Below are 21,970 nucleotides of genomic sequence, written 5' to 3' on the forward strand. Positions count from 1 at the left end.
GTATTTGATAGAATCCATGATGCCATGTGTCTAAACAAGATGTCCAGGACCTCCAGCAGAAATATAGGCCCACAACATCACAAATACAGCAGTATATTTCATTGTACACATGGGGTACTTTTCATCCCTGTGTTCACCAAACCCATCTTGAGTGTTTCATTCAGCTCATTCTCAGTTTCATCTGACCATAGAAGCCAGTCCCATTTGAAGTTCCAGTCGTGTCTAATAACTGAATATGCTGGAGTTTGTTTTTGGATGAGCGAGGAGAATGTTTCTTGAAACCCTCCCGAACAACATGTGGCGATGTAGGTGCTGTTTGACGATTTTTTTTTAAAGGTTTTCTGACCCCGAGACTCAACTATTTTCTGCAATTCTCCAGCTGTGGTCCTTGAAGAGTCTTTAGCCACTCAAACTCCTCACCGTGCATTATGACCATATAGACACACGTCCTCTTCCAGGCAGTTTCGTAATGTTTTCTGTTGATTGGAAATTCTTAATTATTGCCCTGATGGAGGAAATGGGAATTGTCACTGCTCTAGCTCTTTTCTTAAAGCCACGCCACTAATTTGTGAAGCTCAATTATCTTTTGCTGCACATCAGAACTATATTCTTTGTTTTTTCTCATTGTGATGGATGATTAAGGGAATTTGGGCTTTGTTTTCCCTCCTATTTATATTTCTGTGAAACAGGAAGCCATGGCTGGATAATTTCATTTTCATAATCACCCTGGAGTGCTCAAAATTGTGAATATGAATGGGAGTATACTTCAGAGATATTTTACTCATAAGAATTTCTAGGGGTGCCAATAATTGTGTCCAACGTGTATTTGAGAAAAACATTTATTTCATAATGATATTTACCCCCATTTTAAATTCTTATTATCCAATGAAAGGTTAAAATTTTGTGAATTTTTTAAATAAAAAAAATCAAAAGGATTAACAATGCAGATTAATTTTCACAGCCGCCTTTGATCATATTTACCAAGGGTGCCAATATTTTTGGCCATGACTGTATATACCGTACAATAATTTGGATGATATGACATAAATGTGGATTTTATAATAACATTCTTTAGCCATTTCATACAAAAGATGAAATAAAATTAAACATTTGTCATTTATTCATTAATAGGATGCATCAGTATTATTGGTTTGGAAAAGCAACATTTTCTAAAGCTGTTAGTTATGTCCCCTCTCCAACTCTGTGTTTTTTTTGTATTCAGTTTAGGTGTTGATCTGTGCTCATATTTGACCCAATCAAGTTTCCTGTTCAAGAGCTGACATAGTTACCGATACTAACAGAGAAGCAGTCACTCGTTTTGTAGATGTAGACTTTACCCACTTATCTTTTAAGACTTCATTTATAGATATGGTATTTAGGTTGTCATTGTTAACTAAACCACTTGCAGTTTCAGTTCTTGAGCTGTTGATTCTGAGGTCTGTACATTGTCTCACAAAACCATTGTGTATTTATTTATTTACTTATCAACATACGATTATCTTGATTTAAATATGAACAAAGTTCCATGTGAACAGTTAAAATGAAACTAAATTTAGAGTTGGCGTCACTGTTTTGCATGAAAACATTTGAATAAATTTCATATGAAAGCTGTTAGAAGCTTTAGAACTTTGTTCATCAAAGAATCTAGAAAAAAAATGTATTGGGGTTTCCACAAAAATATAAAGTAGCATAACTGTTTTCAACATTGATAAGAAAAGTTTTTTGAGCATATTAGAATGATTTCTGAAGGATCATGTGACACTGAAGATTGGAGTAATGATGCTGAAAATTCATCTTTACGTCACAGGAATAAATTGCATTTTAAAATATATTCAAACAGAAAACCGCTGTTTTAAATGGTAATAATATTTCACAATATTACTGTTTTCACTGTATTTTGATCAAATAAACGCAGCCTTGGTTATTATAAGAGACCTCTATCAAAAATATTAAAACTCTTACAGATTCCACAACCAAACTGCTTAACCCATGCACAGCATTACTGCCTGCATGCATGCTTGTTTTTGCATGTTGATCATGACAGATATCGCACGCATTATGGTGTGTATTTGTTCTGCCATATTAAGTCAAATTAAAACACAGTCAATAATTCATGCAGCCACCTTCATATTTTGTTCTCATTCTCATTGTTCTGCTGTCACAGGCATGCATTGTGGTCTATTGTTGTCTGTTATTTTTATTATACATTGTTTGTGTGCGTGAAGCGATCACTGACTTTGAAGAGTGGTTACGGTCGCCCGTCTGCTGAGACATTTCAGTTTTAGCCATCTTATCTTAGTCTAGACTGAACCTGATTGAGCTGTGATGTATCTGAGATGTGGTTTTTAGGGGAAGGTCACGTTACAGAAACCAGTTATTGGCTGCTATAGCATGTTTTGAGGCTCTGAGAAAATGGTACAAACCAAATTTAAATTTACAAACATCAAACTTGAGGTGAACCAGCCACCTGGTGAAAAAAACCACTGCAGCAGTGTAAATCTAATAAAAGTCGAGCAAAAGCACGACAGGCGTTTATGACACACTCTATGTTGCCTATAAAGAATGAACAGGAAGTCGTAGTTGTCTTTGCACGCTTCACGAATAGACTTGTTGGAAATTACAGTGTCTTTCATCTGGGGAGATAGACTTCCTTATCATGGTGGTGAATTTAACTTGAGGTTTAAAGCAAGTTTTTTTTGTAGTTTTTTTGTGTAATTGCTCAGGTAGTTAGGCTGGAACAAAACCATAATCAAGATTTCTTTAGTCTTTCACATTTCATAAGTAGTCAGCCACTGATATTGTTTCTCATAGCACAAACCCTAAGATTTAAACATCAGCTTATATATCTCTACATCAGCTTATTGCATCTCAACCCTATTTCATACAAGTTGTGTAATTTGTGCTTGATAAACTAATCTCTTCATCAAAAAACCCGCAGACTCAAATTCTCACCAAAACACTGTCATGTTCGTGAGAACTGCGTTTTTGTCTTTTGCCACAATTAATAATCTGAGGCTTGGCTGCCCTTTGGTGTCAATGATTTTACCCCAGTTTCTCTCATTATTGCTGCAGCTCAGTGTTTGTTTATAATACATAGACTAATCTGATAGCTGCTTCTTAAGAAACCAGCAATTTTGACAAATTTCATGTGACGCTTGTCATAGTTTACATCAGCTGGCATATTAAGATGCTTGGGAAAATGTCCAGGAGTAAAGTCATTGTATACCAAATGTAGCTGTTTTGCTTGCAGTACTGTAATAGTACTACTGCTGTTATGGACTCATGTAGTCATAGCTGCAATAATTTAGATTAAATTCCACCTATTCAACTCATTGCGCTTGTGATCTTTTCACATCATGAAATAATATAAAATAATGATTGCATCTGGAAAATCAAGCATTGTAATGGACCGTTAAATAGATGAATATGTTTTTTTATTGTTAAATTATTCACATCATGTGCACTCCATACCTTAACTCTCATTAATGGAATGTGAAAAAAATGCCACATCTTAAAGGGATAGTTCACCCAAAAATGAAAATTCGGTCATTAATTACTCACCCTCGTGTCGTTCCAAACTTGTAAGACCTTCGCTCATCTTCGGAACACAAATTAAGGTATTTTGGATGAAATCCGAGAGCTTTCTGAACCTGCATAGACAGCAACGCAGCTACTACATTCAAGGTCCAGAAAGTTAGTAACCACATTGTTAAAATAGTCCATGTGACATTCATGTGACAACCTTAGTTTTATATTTTTGGGTGAACTATCACTTTAATGATCCCAAATATTGACTTAATTTTCTTTGTCAATTGCTAAAAAACTTTTGCAATTCTGGGAAATACTACTCTTGCACTCATTAATTGGACTAATTAGTGGTAACTATGCAATAAGACTGTAATTTGCCATTATTTTTCCAATTATGTTTCTGCTCTTTAATAGTTTATTTTCTTTTTTCGTGTGTCACAGGTAGTCCAGGTCGTTCCCTCAGTATCTTCACAAACCCTGATGTTTACAACACCACCACGCTGTTGCTTAGTAATGACGAGGGCACTTTATTCATCGGAGCACGTGATGCCGTTCTTTCAATCGATGTCAGTCAGACTGATGCAATGACCATGAAGGAGAAGGTCAGTGGGGTTTTGATTTAATACTAGGTTATAACCTAGAAATCCACTGCGTTAGCACAACAAATCAGAGTAATAGAAACAAACATAATTAAGCAAAAACATATACTGTAAATTATTAATGGATGGTCCCTGGATGCTGTTTGGTCAATGCAGCATTCAAGCTGTCTCATATTTATTACTATTTCATACTATTTTATATAATATTTTATGTAAGCAATAAAGCACATTTGTACTTGCGACTTAAAAATAGTCATAGTCATGACTGTAATCAAAATTCAGCAAGATCTTTCATACATTATTGCTCGAATAGATTAAGCTAAAAAATAATTTTGTCAATAAATATTAGCTTTTTTCTCACTGAAATAATTAAATTACTTAAGTTTTATTTGTTAACTTTAACAAATTTAGTTTGCACGCATGTATATATTGTGTTGTTAATGTTTGTTTTCTTGCCGCATTTTAATAAGATTTAAGATAAATATCAGCTTTGATATATGCATGTGATGAATCTGACCCATTTTTCATACTCAAATTTCAGCTGGACTGGTCTCCGTCAGAAAAAGATCTTGTTGACTGTGCTATGAAAGGCAAAATGAAGGTATGGGAAACCAACCACTTTCAGTGCTAAATGGTCTGATCTTTTTAACCCTTATGTTAAACTTAGCAAAATTTTGGTCTTCTTAAGCTGATGTTTAACCTAACTCCCCTTTCCACCTTCAGATGGATTGTCATAACTTCGTGAGGGTTTTGCAAGTGCTGAACTCCACCCATATGTACGCCTGTGGAACATTTGCCTTCAGCCCGCGCTGCATCTACATCGTAAGACAGACAGCATCCATCTTTTCACAGTTATTTTTGCCCTGGGTTTACTCCTATTAAGCTGCCTTTTCTCAGTTTGCAACAAATGATCGACCGAAAGTCATGCATTTCCATTTACAGTAGCACAGAAGCTGCAAGGAGTTCTGATCATATGCAGAATTTTCATATTTTCATTAGAGCTTTTCATATTTAAATTAGAGTTTCCATTGTGTTAAAATATTAAAATTTGCGGCTAGACTGTATGCAACCACCAGACCGGACATGATGTGCTCCAATTAAAACTGTTGAGTGCAGAGTGAAAATTACCTACGTTTATCTTTTAGACATATTAGGGGGCAGTTGTTTTGTGTGCATTGTTTTGATGCATTCATTATTCATATTTTACAATGGTAAATAAGTGGAGGGTAACAGCTGCTTCACAACCAGTTTAAAAGTAGTGTGGATAACACTAGGGGGCAAATGGCAACAAAATATTTGAGATGGTGGAAGGCTGCTTTACTGTCTAAGGGCCCAAGTTCATGTAGTGTCCCCTCACATAACTTTTCATAGTAATATTTGATTAGATCAGTGCTTTTATGGTATTATGCACTTAAAAGATGGAAACTTGCGTGACTGTCCTTCACACACCATTGAGCATTCTGCGATCCTGTCATGCGAACACTCTGTCTCAGTACCTCTTCCTCACTCTGTGCTTTCATAAATCATGAGTGTGAGAGGAAGAAGATCTGTGCGTGTGCGTGTCTCGTGGGAGATGTGAATGCAAAATAGAAAGCCTTGTGCCGTCCTCGATATGTTAACTTAATATCCTGACAGCCAGCTAAACTTTTTCCCCACACCAAGACTCTGAAGATTAATTCTTAGTTCCACAGGTTTATTGGAGTTAAGGAAAATAGTGAAACTGCAACACACAAAAGAGCAATGACAAATTACACATGAATAAAGGCTACTTTGCACAATTACTGTTACATATTTGTTTGTACTCATTTAACACTAATAAAGAAATACATGTGAATTACATTCTGGTCATTATACCATCTTTACCGTGCAGCTCATAACAAATGAACACGTGAGAGCTAGCATATGCGTTGCTGAAGTGAGTTCAAACCATCGGCAGATTACACTCTACAAACTTACAATTATTGTCAAAAATAACGAATAATACTTCCAGAATAATCTCACAAAACAAAGTATACATACCGACGATGCTACGTCAGAAATGAGAAGTAGACAGATGCGATTGAAGCGCCATGAAAATAAACTTGAGCAAACCGCTGAAACGCGCATGAAGTGCGTGAGTAATACTTCCCAACTACGGATCGCGTAAAAGGACATTTAGCACAGCGCGATCTTAAAGTGACCATGACCTAAATACAAACACATATGAAATGCATATTCCTGGAACACCTAGAACTCTGGAATGCTGACTAAACGTAAAGCATCTTAATGAAACTTTAAACTTAATGCTTATTTAAGTTTTCTTACTCATAACAAAACACTCCCCGCCTGACGTGGACACACGTCACCCCACAGTCCATGCACAGTCCATTTTTTTTTTTTTTTTTTAAACAGTCCATTTACTAAACAGTCCATTTACTGTGCCTCTGGAGGTAGAAGGAGAACTATTTCATTGACTGGCCTGAGAAAGAGGCTAGTCCCGCCTGGTTTGATGATCTTCACCTCAACCTGGCGCACTTTCCCATCTTTGCTAGGGAAGGCCTGTGTAATCAGTCCAAGAGGCCATTCATTCCTAGGTGCTTGGCTGTTCTTAAGGAGAACAACGCTTCCAGACTGAATGTTTGGCTGAGTGGACTGCCATTTTTTGCGGGCCTGCAGTGTTGGGAGGAATTGTTTCCTCCAGCGGTCCCAGAAGGTGTTGGACAGGTGCTGAACCTGTCCAACACTGGGACTTGTAGAGGTCTGCAACTCCAAACTCACCAGCAGGAGCAGGAACAATGTTCGTCTTTTGTGTGAGAAGAGCAGCTGGTGTAAGTATGAACGAGTCATCAGGGTCCATAGTCACTGGAACAAGTGGCCTGGCGTTGATGATCGCTGCAACTTCTGCCATGAAAGTCACCAGCACTTCGTGGGTGAGCTTGTCTTTCAGCTGGAGGAACATTGCGTCCAGAATCCTCCTAGCCAATCCTATCATTCTCTCCCATGATCCACCCCAATGGGATGCATGTGGGGGATTAAAGGACCAGATGCAACCCTTGTCCGAGAGGTAAGTCTTTACAGCAGTGCTGTCAATGTTTGAGGCTATCTTCAGTTCCTTACAGGCGCCAATGAAGTTTGTGCCACGGTCGGAACGAATGTATTTGACCGGCCCACGTATTGAAAGGAAGCGCCGTAGCGCATTGATGAAGCTAGAAGTGTCGAGGGATTCTATGACTTCAATGTGCACAGCTCTTATGCTCATGCACGTAAAGATCACTGCCCACCTTTTACTTTGAGCGAAGCCGCCTCTGGTCTTGCGTGAGGAGACGTTCCATGGGCCGAACACATCAAGACCCACGCTGGAGAACGGAGGATCTGTTGAGAGACGAACGGCTGGCAGGTTAGCCATTTTCTGGATGCTGAGTGGAGCTCTGAGCCTTCTGCATGTTATGCATTGGTGGATGATGCTGCTTACTCTTTTCTTCCCTCCGACTATCCAAAAGCCAGCTGAACGGACCGCCCCCTCAGTAAAGTGACGGCCTTGATGATGAATTTGCTCGTGGTGGTGTCTGATGAGCAAAGTGGCGATGTGATGCCGGCCAGGAATAATCAGGGGAGTCTTTTCACTCTGATTGAGACTTGAATGATGAAGACGGCCTCCAACTCTGAGAAGGCCGTGTGCGTCAATGAACGAGTCCAGATTTCTGAGAGGGCTTGTTTTTGGCATCCTTTCCTGTTTTAGAATGCACTTTATCTCTTGGCTGTAGACTTCCTGTTGAACTGCTTGGATGATTACAGTTGATGCTTTCTCGGATTCCTCAACTGTGAATTCAGCTTTGCAGTAATGCCAGCCCTTGCATGCTCTGTTCTCTCTGTGAGCTGTCTTGAAATGACAGGCTATGTGAACGAGGCGAGTGACTGCACGAGTTAATGACTTCCAGGTAGAGAACTTAGCAAAGCGTTGTGAATCCAGTTGCTTGTTTGAGGCTGTAGTGCTTAAGGCAGACACCAGAGGGCGGATGTCTGGGTCTGTGCTCGGGTCAACAAGGTCATAAGTGCTTGCAGAAATGCTGGGCTCCGGCTTGGAGAGAAATTTGGGCCCACTCAGCCAGTTGGTGTGTTTCAGTTGGCCAGCAGGGACGGAACGCGTTGCGTGATCTGCAGGGTTCAGGTCTGTTGGCACGTAGCGCCACTGGTCTGGTCAGCAGGATCTTCGGATGCGTAACACCCGGTTGCTGACATAGACATAAAAGCGCCTGGTCTCATTACAAATATAGCCCAAGACTACTTTACTGTCTGAATAGTAGGTTACGGCATCAAGCTGTAGGTCTAGTTCTGCTGAGACCAGGTCTGCTAACTCAACAGCAAGCACTGCTGCGCAGAGTTCAAGTCTTGGCACTGTGTGTTCAGGGCAGGGGGCCAGCTTGGCTTTGCCCATTACAAATCCACTCTGGTTGTTGCCATTACTGTCTGTCACCTTCAGGTAGCACACAGCACCGATAGCTTTCACTGACGCATCACAGAACACACACAGTTCTCTTCTTACTGCTGCTGACGGTGAGGTTTCTGTGTAGCGCCTTGGGATGGAAAGCTCAGCGAGCTCGGACAGAGAGGCTCTCCATGACGTCCAGGCATCTTCCATGGCTGGAGGTAAGGGCGCATCCCAGTCACCATTCTCCACCGTGAGCTCACGCAGGATAGCCTTGCCTTGGATTGTAACGGGCGCAACAAATCCAAGTGGGTCGTAGAGTCTATTGATTGTGGATAAGACACCCCGCCGGGTGTAGGGCTTGGTCTAACTAGAGACATTAAAAAGGAAACAGTCTGTCTTGAGATTCCAGTCAAGCCCGAGGCTGCGCTGCAACGGCAGCGCGTCTGTGTCAAGGTCTTTGAGGTCACTCGCGTGGTCACTGGATGGAAAGGCGTCCATGACTTCTTTGTTGTTCGCTGTAATCTTGTGAAGTCTCAGATTTGACTTGGAGAGCACATCCTGAGTCCTTTTTAACAGGCTGATAGCAGCTTGAACTGTGGGCAGGGATTTCAACCCGTCATCGACATAGAAGTCATGCAACACGAAGTGTTGCACATCTGGGTCGACGTGGAACTCGTTGGTTTGAACAGACTTGTGTAGACCATGAATAGCCACTGCAGGTGAAGGGCTATTGCCGAAGACGTGGACGTTCATCCGGTAATCCACGGTGGCTTTGGAGAGGTCATTGTCCTGGAACCATAGAAAGCGTAAGAAGTTACGGTCTTTCTCTCTTACCCGGAAGCAATAGAACATCTGTTCTATGTCGGCTGTGACGGCGATGGCCTCTCTTCTGAACCGAATCAGCACTCCCAGTAGTGTGTTATTCAGGTCAGGACCGGTTAACAGCACGTTGTTGAGTGACACGCCGTTGTATTGGGCACTGGAATCGAATACCACACGGATTTTCTTAGGTTTTTTCGGATGATACACCCCGAACGTTGGTAAGTACCACCTTTCTTCATCCGAACTGAGAGGGGGGGCTAACTCTGCATGACCGTTCCGAAACATGTTGCCCATGAAAGCGAGAAAGTGGTCTCTCATCTCAGGCTTTTTCTCAAAGTTACGTTTGAGAGACATGAGACGCCTCAGCGCCTGTGGCCTATTGTCTGGGAGCCGTGGGCGTGGACTCTTGAAGGGTAATGGTGCCACCCAACTGTTATTTGGGTCTTTTTGTAGTCCTTCATCCATTATCTCCATGAACGTTGTATCTTGAATGGAGGGAGCCACCTGGTTGTCATCCCTGGTCCGCCTGAACACTGTGCATCCAAGGTGGTCGGTTTCACAGATAGGCTGGTCCTCAGGATACGCTGGAGGCTCACTGGTGGCCTGGGTGTCGCTGAACCTCTCCTTCACATGGAACACGTTGGGGCACGCGTCAAAGAGAGTGGGCCGTTGCAGCTCTGTGGTGTTCGTATGGAACGTGCTAATTGTAAGTGGCCTGTGAACATTACCTAGGCACACATTTCCAACAATGACCCACCCCAGGTCTAACTTCTGTGCGTAAGGCAGGTTGTGAGGGCCATTCACCTGTTTGCGGACTTTATGCACTCTGATAATGTCTCGTCCTAAGAGAAGCATAATGGGGGCTTGCGGATCGGTGTCTGGGATGAGGTGTGCCACTGACTTTAGATGAGCATGATGAAGAGCTACTTCGGGGGTTGGAATCTCCTCTCTGTTGTTCGGTATGTCGTTACATTCTATGAGGCTTGGCAACGGGATGCGAACAGCTCCATCCAGAGACTCCACTTCATAGCCACTGGCCCTTCTGCCTGCTGATGGCTTCACTCCGGCACATGTTCTCAGTGTGTAAGGAGAGCTTGGACTTTGGTCGTTGAACATGTCGAAGAACTGTGAGCGAACCAGTGACCTGTTGCTCTGCTCGTCCATGATCGCATACAGTTTCACGGCTTTTTCTCTGTGGCCGACTGGGAACACTTTGACGAGGCATATTTTCGAGCAGGAGCGGTCTGTGAGTTCCCCTCCGCAGATTTCCGTGCATTTGTTGGTGACCTGAGACTGCGGTGAAGCTTCATCCTCCTCCCCGGCGTGCTCAGCAGTAGGGCCAGCCCTCTGATGCCAGGGTGCAGGTCCAGGGTGAAGCGCTGTGTTGTGCCTGTCGCTCTTACATTCAAAACACTGGACATTGAGTTTGCAGTTCTTTGCTATGTGAGACGAGGAAGAAAGACATTTAAAGCACACATTGTTCTCTTTAAGGAGTGTTTTGCGCTCGTCAATGGGCTTCTCTCTGAATGCCCGGCACTTATGGAGAGGGTGTGGCTTTTTATGCAACAGACACAGTTTGTCGCCCTCGTTGGATTTTGTTGGAGGCTCACCCGTGTCAGATGTGGCTCTGGGTGACACCTCTGTCTTGTGGACGGAGACTTCCCGCTGTCTGGTGGGCTTCCACCCTGTCTTCTCTGTTCTAGGGGCCATGTCTGTGTTGCCGATGTGACTGAAGCTTGGGTCATTTGCGATGCGAGCCTGCTCGCTGACAAAATCAACAAAGAAGCCAAAGGGAGGATAGATCACATGGTTTTGACGCTTGTAGGCTGCACCAGCTATCACCCACTTGTCCTGGAGACGAGGCGGGAGTTTCTGTACAATTGGGTTGACGCCTCTCGACGTGTCCAGGAAAGCCAGGCCTGGTAAGTCTCCTTCAGCCTTAGCGGCCTGCAGTTCCATTAGCAGATCACCCAGCTTTGTCAGCTTAGATCCATCTCGGTTTACTATTTTTGGAAAGCTGTCAATGCGTTTGAACAGAGCATTTTCTATTGCTTCAGCTGAGCCATATGTTTGCTCGAGCCTTTCCCATGCCATGGCCAGTCCTGCTTCTGGCCGATTGATGTGTATTGCTCTTATCTGCTCAATATGCTCTGCTGACTCCTTCCCGAGCCACTTTAGCAGAAGATCCATCTCCTCACTCGGTTCCAGGATAAGGCCTCTGATGGCAGTCAAAAAGGAACGCTTCCATGCTCTGTAGTTTTGGGGTTTGTCATTGAATTGAAGCAAGCCTGTAGCCACAAGCTCACGGCGGGCTAGATACCTGACAAAGTCATTTATGTATGAGCTGCCATCATTGTAGTCTGGCGGTATTGCATGGTGTGCGGGAGGAGGCTGGGTGTGGTGATTTTGTGTTCTGAAGTGGTGTACTAGAGAAGCATGCTCACCGCTGGACTTGATGTGAGGTAGACAAACATCTCCAGGCGTCCTGTTGAATGGCTTGTGGCTGTCTTCGTATGTGCTGATGTAAGGCTGTTGTGAGATGAGACGATGTGTAGCAGTACTGTTCTGATGCGGATAGAAGGGACTGGCTTCAGGCTTTAGTGGTGGAGGTGACACGTTGTGGTTAAGGACTGGCGCTGTCTTTGCTTTTATGTCACCGTTTTCACATGACTTAAGTTCTGAATCCCTTTCTTTTAGTTGATCAAGCACATACTGCCTTGTGCGTTGTGAGGCTTCTAAAGGAACAGAGTCTTTATTCAGGTCACAACTATGTTTCTCGCTCTTTACATCAGCAGCAGCTTCAAGTGCCTCTGCTTCTGCAATGGCTGCTGCAGCCTCTTTTTTATGTTTTAGCATTTCTATAGACACTTCCAACTTAGCTTGTTGTAGCCTCAGATTAGCTTCCTCTTCAGCATAGCATAGGCGTGCCTTCGCTGCTTCGGCTCTCGCTCTTGCTCTGACTGCTGCAGACCCCGCTGACGATGAACTGGATCTCACTGAACAACATACTTGCGAGCGTGTCCTTAACGATGCACTGTATGGGTCCTCCTGTGCTGCTGTATTTCCATGCAAACTCTCCTCTGTAGCCTGTAGCTCGGTGGCGCGCGCTGCTCCAGTAGCACTTGACTGTAGAGTATGGTCTGTTGCTCGTCCACTGGATGCGTGTGACGACGACATGTCAGCCAGCTTCCAACTTGCTCTGCTTTATCTCACTTGCTTGATAGCGTCGTTTCACTGTGCCGTCCTCGATATGTTAACTTAATATCCTGACAGCCAGCTAAACTTTTTCCCCACACCAAGACTCTGAAGATTAATTCTTAGTTCCACAGGTTTATTGGAGTTAAGGAAAATAGTGAAACTGCAACACACAAAAGAGCAATGACAAATTACACATGAATAAAGGCTACTTTGCACAATTACTGTTACATATTTGTTTGTACTCATTTAACACTAATAAAGAAATACATGTGAATTACATTCTGGTCATTATACCATCTTTACCGTGCAGCTCATAACAAATGAACACGTGAGAGCTAGCATATGCGTTGCTGAAGTGAGTTCAAACCATCGGCAGATTACACTCTACAAACTTACAATTATTGTCAAAAATAACGAATAATACTTCCAGAATAATCTCACAAAACAAAGTATACATACCGACGATGCTACGTCAGAAATGAGAAGTAGACCGATGCGATTGAAGCGCCATGAAAATAAACTTGAGCAAACCGCTGAAACGCGCATGAAGTGCGTGAGTAATACTTCCCAACTACGGATCGCGTAAAAGGACATTTAGCACAGCGCGATCTTAAAGTGACCATGACCTAAATACAAACACATATGAAATGCATATTCCTGGAACACCTAGAACTCTGGAATGCTGACTAAACGTAAAACATGTTAATGAAACTTTAAACTTAATGCTTATTTAAGTTTTCTTACTCATAACAAAACAAGCCTTCTGAATGAATCCACCACAACAACAATCAGCAGGGCTGAAAATATGGTGTAAACTTTCTCCTAGTCTAATTGCTTAAAGTTTTGATCAGTGTATTAATGTTCATATGATTTATGTGCTCACCTCTACAGAATTCAAACACATTTTCCATGGCAACAGGCCCCAGCGGTAAGCCAGAGGAAGGCAGAGGCCGCTGTCCTTATGATCCATACCAGAAGAATACCGCCATAACTGTGGGTAAGAATCCTTCCTCTACCATAAACGTAACAAACTGGCATAGGTTATATGACCTGTTTCACTCAGCATACACACATAGTGTGTGTTTACTTCAATATCTGTAACAAGTTACAGTATAGTTACTCTGCTATATAGCCTAATAAACGGAGGCCAATCAGCTTGTTATGTGTAGTGAATTGTGCTATTGCTTGCAGATTGCATGTTTAGGATCTTTTAAATGACATCTAGAATTTTATGACTGAACTATACAACAGACTTATGCAATATAATTGCATTATAAATTAATGGAGCTTTGTTTATATTATTTTGTCTTATGTTCAGAGGTTTTTGGTCCAGTGACAAATATCTTTTGTCATAATTGGGAAGAAGGAAATTACTAGTCATAAAGTCTTTGAAATCACAAATACACTGTTAACTTGGCTCAGGTTTGAAAATATAAAGCAGAGTGTTACATACGTAACAGTGGAAACTATTACCATGTTTCCTGATAATCTCAGCCCAAGGGAAACATATACAAAGAGAAAAGTAAAGGACCAAATACTGAGCCCTGTGGAACTCCACATTTGATATGTTTTTGATCTAACATTTCATCAACACAAACTGGCATCTTAAAAATGTAGAAAAGTGAATGCATGCAGTGTAATCACACCAAACTCCGCTTAAAAAATAAATTAAACGTTAAAATATAAAAGAAATTTAGGAGAGAAATGAAGAGTGAAACTACTCGCCATCAGGAGAAATGTCAGTGTCAGGGAGTGTCACTGTTACAGTGCAACACAACTTGCTGATGCTGCTCACACAGGTTAGTTTGTGTTGTGTGAATAGGACCTTGCCACAAAGAAGAGTAGAGTGAACGAGAGAGATAGACAGGCAGATTTCCCCCAGTGAACAGACACCATTAATCCTCTTGCTCTTAAATCTTAGTGTTGATCTACTTATCTTTGGGTGGCCGACATGTGACTTCAGACATGAGGCCTGAGAATGTTCACTTCACATTTACCTCACCGTCAGACAGGCCTACAGCCATGCAAGAACCCCAATTGATTTGATTTTCAAAATGTCCACCCATGCATGATTATTTGGGCTAATATTGTCCACAACCCCTAGCTTTATGGAATTAATATATATTTTTTTTGTGTGATGTCTGTCTCTGGCTTTGTGAGGCAAAAGTGTGAGGCTGAAAGTGCCACAACAGTGTTTAAATGAACACAGAAATTACAATTTCACCATTTTACTTTGCCATAGACCTGTACTGAAACAAAAGATGAAAAGTTAGGAATATCCGAGCGGTTGTTTTCCATAAGGAAAGTGGAAGAAAAGTGTTTAAAAAAATTATATATATATATATATATATATATATATATATATATATATATATATATATATATATATATATATATATTTATTATTATTATTATTTTATTTTATTTTTTTACATGCAAACATCCTTCATTCATAATCTCAGTCATTAGGATCTAGCTAAATGTATTAACCTAAAATACATTACTACAAAATATATATATATATATATATATATATATATATATATATATATATATATATATATATATATATATATATATATATATAATATATTTCACAACCACAAATGAGATTTTGTAGTAATGTATTTTAGGTTAATACATTTAGCTAGATCCTAATGACTGAGATTATGAATGAAGGATTTTTGTATTTATTTGTATGTGATTTAGCACAACATAATGTTTCTTTGCATGTTTCAGATGGAGAACTGTACACAGGAACTGTGGCAGACTACAGGGGAACTAGGTCTGTCATTTCACGCCACTTGAGCGAAGGCAGCCATGTTGATCTGAAACTGGATGATACACTTGGCTGGTTAGAAGGTAAGATAACTTTTTTGTTTATGCTGCCACAAAAGCAAAGAGAGTTGATTTTGCTTTACTGTCTACTCATAGCATACACTGTTTTCTATTCACTACGCTATTCCAGATCCTACATTCATCAGCTCCACATACGTTCCCAGTCAGGAGAAGGTTTATTTCTTCTTTAGTGAGATTGGAAAAGAATATGACTTCATTGACAAGTTTACAGTGTCTCGTGTTGCCCAAGTTTGCACCGTAAGTATTGTTTTTGATGCATTTCTTGTGTATGTGAACATGTTTGCAGTCATCAAATTCAAATTAAAAATTTGTTTAATTTGAGATGGTTTTATTAAAATGCCATTATAAAGCAGGTATCAATCTTTTTTTTTAGAGTGATGTGGGAGGCCAGCGTACTCTGCAAAAACGCTGGACCACCTTTGCCAAGGCTCAGCTACTATGTCAAGCTGAACAAGAGCTGCCATATAACATCCTGCAGGACATTGTCAGCCTTACGCCAGAAGAGGGTGCATCTGAGGATGAAACTCTATTCTATGGGATTTTCACTTCTCAGTGGTGAGGAAACATGCTTCAAATAATTACTCTGAATGTTGTTTTTTTTCCATATTTAAAACTGGTGAGGATTTGTTTTATAATGAGCTGCTTTGCTTTTTAAAAACGGGTTGTTGTTGTTGTTTTTTTTAGGCAAGTTAACTTGGGTCGCTCAGCTGTGTGTGCATTCAGCCTCAAAGACATTAAAAAGGTCTTTACAGGACATTACAAGGTTCTGAATCGGGACACTTTAAAATGGAGCACAAGGGTACAGGAGCAAATGGCAAACCCTGGAGAGGTTAGTGTCATGAGAGGATCCATTGTATTATATACTGTTCAAAAGTCAGAAATTAATACATTTATTCAGCAAGGATGCTGTAAATTGATCAAAAGTGACACTAAAGATATGTATACTGCATTTCCTATGTATTTTATATATAATGTGACGAGTTGGCTGCCACCCCTTATTATCAGCACCACCCCGTCCCTTATTCGCCGCCCTTCACCAGGCTCCTGATGGGAGTGGGTGTGTGAGAGAGGAGGGGCGCTGAAACAGCCAGAGCTGGCGGCGTGTGATGAGGCGCACCTGATCAGAATAGAGCCTCATCACCGCCGCTGTTTAAATGCCGAGCGTGCCTCTCCTCGAGAGACCGGTCTCTTCCCGGTGCATGCACGCTGGTGTCCTCGTGGGTCCAGGAAGGGAGCGTCGAGACGGGATCAAGTTCCGCACCTGCAAGACGACTGACGGGCCAGGATGCCGGGCCGTATAACCCCCAAAAGCGCCGCGGGCCAAAGAAGGACGAAGCCGCTAAATGAAGCAGAGCGCGTACAACCGCCGGACTCTGCCCCTCACCTGGACCCTTCCTTTCAGAACACTGCCCTCCTTCACAAACCCTGCAGCACGACGAGGACACCAGACCCCCTGTTTATTTTTGGACACTTTAACCCCCTTTGGACACTTTATTTTATTATTTTGTTTAATAAAAGCCTCTCCGAGGCCTGATCACTGTGTCTGTCGTTTGCTCTTCCCGCCACAATATATATATATATATATATATATATATATATATAAGCAAATCAGCATATTAGAATGATTTCTGAAGGATCATGTTAGACTGAAGTACTGATGCTGAAAAATCAGTTTTTGCATCACGGGAATAAATTACATTTTAAATTACATTAAAATAAAAAAAAAAACAGTTATTTAAATCTTTTTACATTTACATATTAAGATTATCAATAAAGATTACCTTTATAAAGATTATCACAATTTTAAGATTATTACTGCTTATATTGTATTATTGATACAATATTATTTGAGTCTCTGGTTCTTTTTTCTTAAGCCCTTAAATGTAACTATTCAAATTTCTGCTGTTTATCTCTGCAGTGTGGCCTCCATAACGCATCGGACAACACACTGCGTTTTGTTAAGGACAACTTCCTGGCTGATAAAAGTGTTCCACCGATCAATAAGGGCCTGATACTGGTGTCACCTGATAAGAGCTACAGCAATATTGCAGTTCAGAGAGTCCGTGGAGCACGCGGAAGAGATTACACTGTGCTTTACCTGCTCACGGGTAAATACTGGCGCCTCACAGTCAGCATCACAATTAACAGTTATACTAATAGAGTTTTTCTTTGCAAGTAGTTGTATTACTTAAATAATAGTATCACGGTGCTTGCTATTCCAGGACAAAGCTAAATGAAAGCTGAAGGGACTTCTAATCATTTCTCTTCCACACTATATTACCTGCACACAATTTTGTTGACTACTACTTGCTGATTTTTTTTTTTTTTTTTTCAGTAATTGAAATAAAGCAATTCAAATAAAATATATGTATTTGAAAAACTTAAAGGGGTCATTGGATGCAAAATTCACTATTACATGTTGTTTGAACATAAATGTGTGTTGGCGGTGTGTGTGCACAACCACCCTATAATGAGATAAATCCACCCAGTGGTATTTTTTTAATCTCTATAAATAACATTCCCAACGTTCTGAGATGCTTGGCAGTGTGACGTCACACAGACCCAGGCCCCTCCCATGATTGTTGATTGACACTGGTGTTTTGCCTTAGACCCACCCTGAGTGAGTTGTCATCAGTCCGCCATTGTTTCGACGCTGGAGCTGATGTAGACAAGAATGTCTCCTAAGCGATTGAGGTGTTCTGTTGTTGGAGTAATAATGAACATAGCAGTCGTCATTTACTCCTGACCTCTGAGCCGCTGAAGACGCAGAGGATTACTTTAGTTTTTGAAGGGATTGCGCCCCCCGATCTACCTAAATGCGTTTGTTCACGCGAATCACTCGTGATCCAGCCTCACCTACAGAAGTAGTGAGTATAAGGCTATTTTGTGAATCTCTGCAAATCGAGAGAAGGGAACAAGAAGAGAAGGGCGGGGTGAGCAGAGCTCATTAGCATTTAAAGGGAAATGCAACAAAACGGGTTGCTGTGAAAAGAGTTGATTTTGACAGGGTAAAAGGGTGATTTTTACACTACCATTGACACATTTTAAACAAAGTACGTTATAGACTTTTCATTAAAACCATAAAAATTCATATCAACTTGGGGAAAATGGGCATCCGATAACCCCTTTAAATAAAAATTAGAATTGTTGCCTTAGAAACGAAGTTGCTACATTATTTAAAGCTAAATAGAAATATTAAAAAGGTAATAAAAACAAATTATTGCATTTTAAATTAAAATAGAAACTAAAAAATCTTTAAATAAAAGACATTATGGAGATATTTAAGGTAGTTGTTAAGTTTGGGTAGCCAATATGATAATAATAGCAACTAGTTAATAGTGAGAATCGGTCCCTATACTAAAGTGTTACCGATATATTATTTCATATCAAACCTAAAAAAAGGAAATTGTTCCTAAACACCATAAGAGCTAATGATAAGAGTAAAATGTGCTAAATTTAATGGAATTAAAGAGAACTAATGACAATTGCAATAGGAGTAATAGCTATACTCCTAAAATGAAGTGCATTGGTTGTTTGGCAAATTAGACAAAGAAAACACCACATTTTCCAAAAAGATTTTTTTCTTATCCTATCATGGATATTTTCCCATTGTATCTCCTTAACTGTGTTTCCTGTAGAGTCGGGCTACCTGCACAAAGCTGTGCTCTTGGAGAACGGAGTGCACATCATTGAGGAGATCCAAGTGTTTCATCAACCTCAGCCAGTCAAAAACCTCCTGTTATCAGACTCCAAGGTACCATCAATTCACAGAACAACCATCTGTGTGTGTGTCTGTAGTTAATCTGTTTCATACTCTGACACAATCAAAGTCACTGCATACGCAATATCTACTCTTTGAGACATTAAACAAGGTTCCTTGTTTATGACCCCTTTGGTGCTAATGTTAACTTTTGGTTTAAATATCAAGTGACTGGTGAGACACAGATGGTGTGTTAGATCACTCCCATCACACTGCTCAGCAGGGGTGTCAAAATTAATTGTTGCATCGATGCATCGCGATGCGGACGTGAACAATTCTGCATCGATGCAGTAATGGACCATAATCGATTATAGCAAGCGTCATTCGCATACGTGCTTATCACAAGAGTATTAAAAAATGCACACTTTATTTTCAAATCTGAGCTTGTTTTTTCCCGCAAATGGCATGTGTGTGCACTAGAGACAATCGCGGCAGGCTTCATTGCACAGAAAATGTGTTATGAGACACGTGCGCATTGCTTGAGCTAATAACTCACTGTTATTTTAGTCTTTTATTTTAGATATGCTTTCATTTCTGCCGTTTGGAATGCAGTATGTAATAGATGCACTAAACTCACGTACTGACAGACGTCCACGTGCTCTTTGTGTTTGTTTGTCAATCGCAGCTGTGGTTAAAGCAATCTGTAAGCTTGCGATACTTAAAGCACTCCCAAATACTGAAAGTGTTTTTTGTTCATCACTTGTAATCGTCTTTTCCCCCTTTATTACTTTATATTTGCTTGTATGTTTTGAAGCTATATTTACTTTTAATTCATAACAATAATTAATTAATATATTAATTAAAATAATTTTTTGCAAAAGTAGCCTGCTAGAAGTAATAAAAATGCACAAAATAAATTTGATATAATCGTGATGCATTGTTATATTGAATCGTTGACACGATAATCGTAATCGAATTGGATCGTGAAACCAGTGCCGATTCACAGGCCTACTCGCTCACCCAATTACAGCCCAGCTCCTCATGACAGACGGTTGGAGACTTCATTTCCTGTGTCTTTATTCAGTATTTAATTCTGTGAATTGTTTGATAAAGAAACAGAAACTGAGCAAAGTATTCAAATGGATTGTGTGTTAATGACCCACAAGCTGTAGTCTGCAGGCCTGCGTTTACTGACCTCAGCAATCACTTTTCTTGAGAAATTGAATTAGAGCTGCAAGAGGTTTTCTAGTATGGTGTTTACTTGCTTAGATCTTTGTTTAGAAGCCTAAGGAATTACCCCGGAGTGCCTCATGCTAAGAATCTTAGATTTGGCATAGCTATAGAAGGCCATCAACAGTTAAAACACTGCATTTCTGAGAGCTATATGCTGTATACCTTTGCACTGACTGTTTATTTTTAAATTAGCGTCTGTAACATAATAAAAAGTGCCCCTAGTTAAAGCTGCATCCTTGCATAGTAATTTAATTTACTCATGCTACTGCAACGTTATTGTACTGTGCAAGAAAGAGTGTGAAGAGTTGAGAATAAATGTTTGTCTCTGTCCCAGGGAGCAGTGCTGATAGGCTCTTCAGAAGGGGTCGTTTCAGTGCCCATGTCCAACTGTTCGTACTACTGGAGCTGTGCTGAGTGTGTTTTAGCCAGAGACCCCTTCTGCGGCTGGGACCCTGTGATGAAGCTCTGCACAGACATACACACTCATGACCATCTGTAAGTATCATCACACCCAAATGTATTCACACCTAAAAAATACTGTCAAATATGGGTTTAGTTTAGTGTGCTTGTATTCCAGATTTCAGCAATCACGCGATTAAGATCAGAAAACTGTGTGCATTCAAATGGGGATAAACCTTTCCTTCATTATTAATGTCTTCTTTCCCTGCTCTTCACAGTGCCCAGGATGTAGATGAGGGAAAAGTATCAGAGCAATGTAAATATGTGGCCCCCAGGTCACGTTCTGAACAGTCCCTAACTCCCTCGAGTGAGTACAGTTAATCTATACATGTTTATGATGTTTAGGCATCAGTGTATAAATGGTGATTTCTAACCCAGTAGCCTCCATTTCTATCCTTTTTAATCATGTATAATAAAAATAATCTTATAAAAATTCATTTATTGCAGCTGCAAATCTTGTACTTGACTAACTCGGCTAAGTAGAAGTCCCTGAAATATTACTGTCAGTCCCATTTAACTGGTTTAGTGTTGTTTATGGCACTTTCTGTGAAACTTGGACCTGCCTTAGTGGACTTGATCTTAAAATCATACAACAGTGTCATAATTTAGACAATCAGTTGAAAGATTTAATTCATTTTAGAAAACAAATACTAAAGCAACATAACATTTTATTCCTTTTAAAAATTTTTTGACAAATTGTAGTGTACCTGTTATTTAAGTAAATAAAATATTTCCCTGTTAAATTTATGCGAAAAACGAAAAAAATCGAACCGAAAAAATTTGGGCCGAAAATTTCGGACTCAGTGTGCAATGACCTTTAAGGTTTACATTATTAGTTTATATTTCTAAACATTCATTTTGCACATCTCTGTGTGGAGCACTGGCTATTGTCAGACAAAAATCTCCCTGGATTATTACAATTAATGGCAAAATGAATGTTTGGAAATGTAAACTGATATTTACTACTGACACACTACAGCAAAAGATAGAAATAACTGACTTAAAACCATTTTTTAGCTGGTGAAAATACTAGTGTATATATATTAATATATTTGACCTGTGGACATGTGAAGTTTTCTAAATGATACACATCCTTTTTTCTCTTTTTTTGGCTGTTTTCAAGCCCTTTTTAATACATATTCATGTGCTGATCAGAGTTGTGGT

General features: G+C 40.4%; 1 protein-coding gene across 4 annotated transcripts in view; it reads left to right on the forward strand.

Moving 5' to 3' along the window:
* LOC306885401 (semaphorin-4A-like) overlaps positions 1–21,970 on the forward strand; it is a 50,054-nt gene that overhangs the window by 25,595 nt on the left and 2,489 nt on the right. For all 4 annotated transcript variants that reach the window (XM_079441879.1, XM_079441877.1, XM_079441878.1 and 1 more), the window contains exons 3-14: positions 3,970–4,130; positions 4,669–4,728; positions 4,851–4,949; positions 13,447–13,552; positions 15,295–15,417; positions 15,524–15,651; positions 15,788–15,969; positions 16,099–16,243; positions 17,333–17,522; positions 19,053–19,168; positions 20,682–20,842; positions 21,025–21,113. In XM_079441879.1, coding sequence (XP_079298005.1) covers positions 3,970–4,130; positions 4,669–4,728; positions 4,851–4,949; positions 13,447–13,552; positions 15,295–15,417; positions 15,524–15,651; positions 15,788–15,969; positions 16,099–16,243; positions 17,333–17,522; positions 19,053–19,168; positions 20,682–20,842; positions 21,025–21,113 — 1,560 coding nt within the window. The remainder of the gene's footprint in view (positions 1–3,969; positions 4,131–4,668; positions 4,729–4,850; positions 4,950–13,446; positions 13,553–15,294; positions 15,418–15,523; positions 15,652–15,787; positions 15,970–16,098; positions 16,244–17,332; positions 17,523–19,052; positions 19,169–20,681; positions 20,843–21,024; positions 21,114–21,970) is intronic.

This window comes from Barbus barbus, assembly GCF_936440315.1.
Source record: "Barbus barbus genome assembly, chromosome: 19".
Classification (NCBI taxonomy): domain Eukaryota; kingdom Metazoa; phylum Chordata; class Actinopteri; order Cypriniformes; family Cyprinidae; genus Barbus; species Barbus barbus.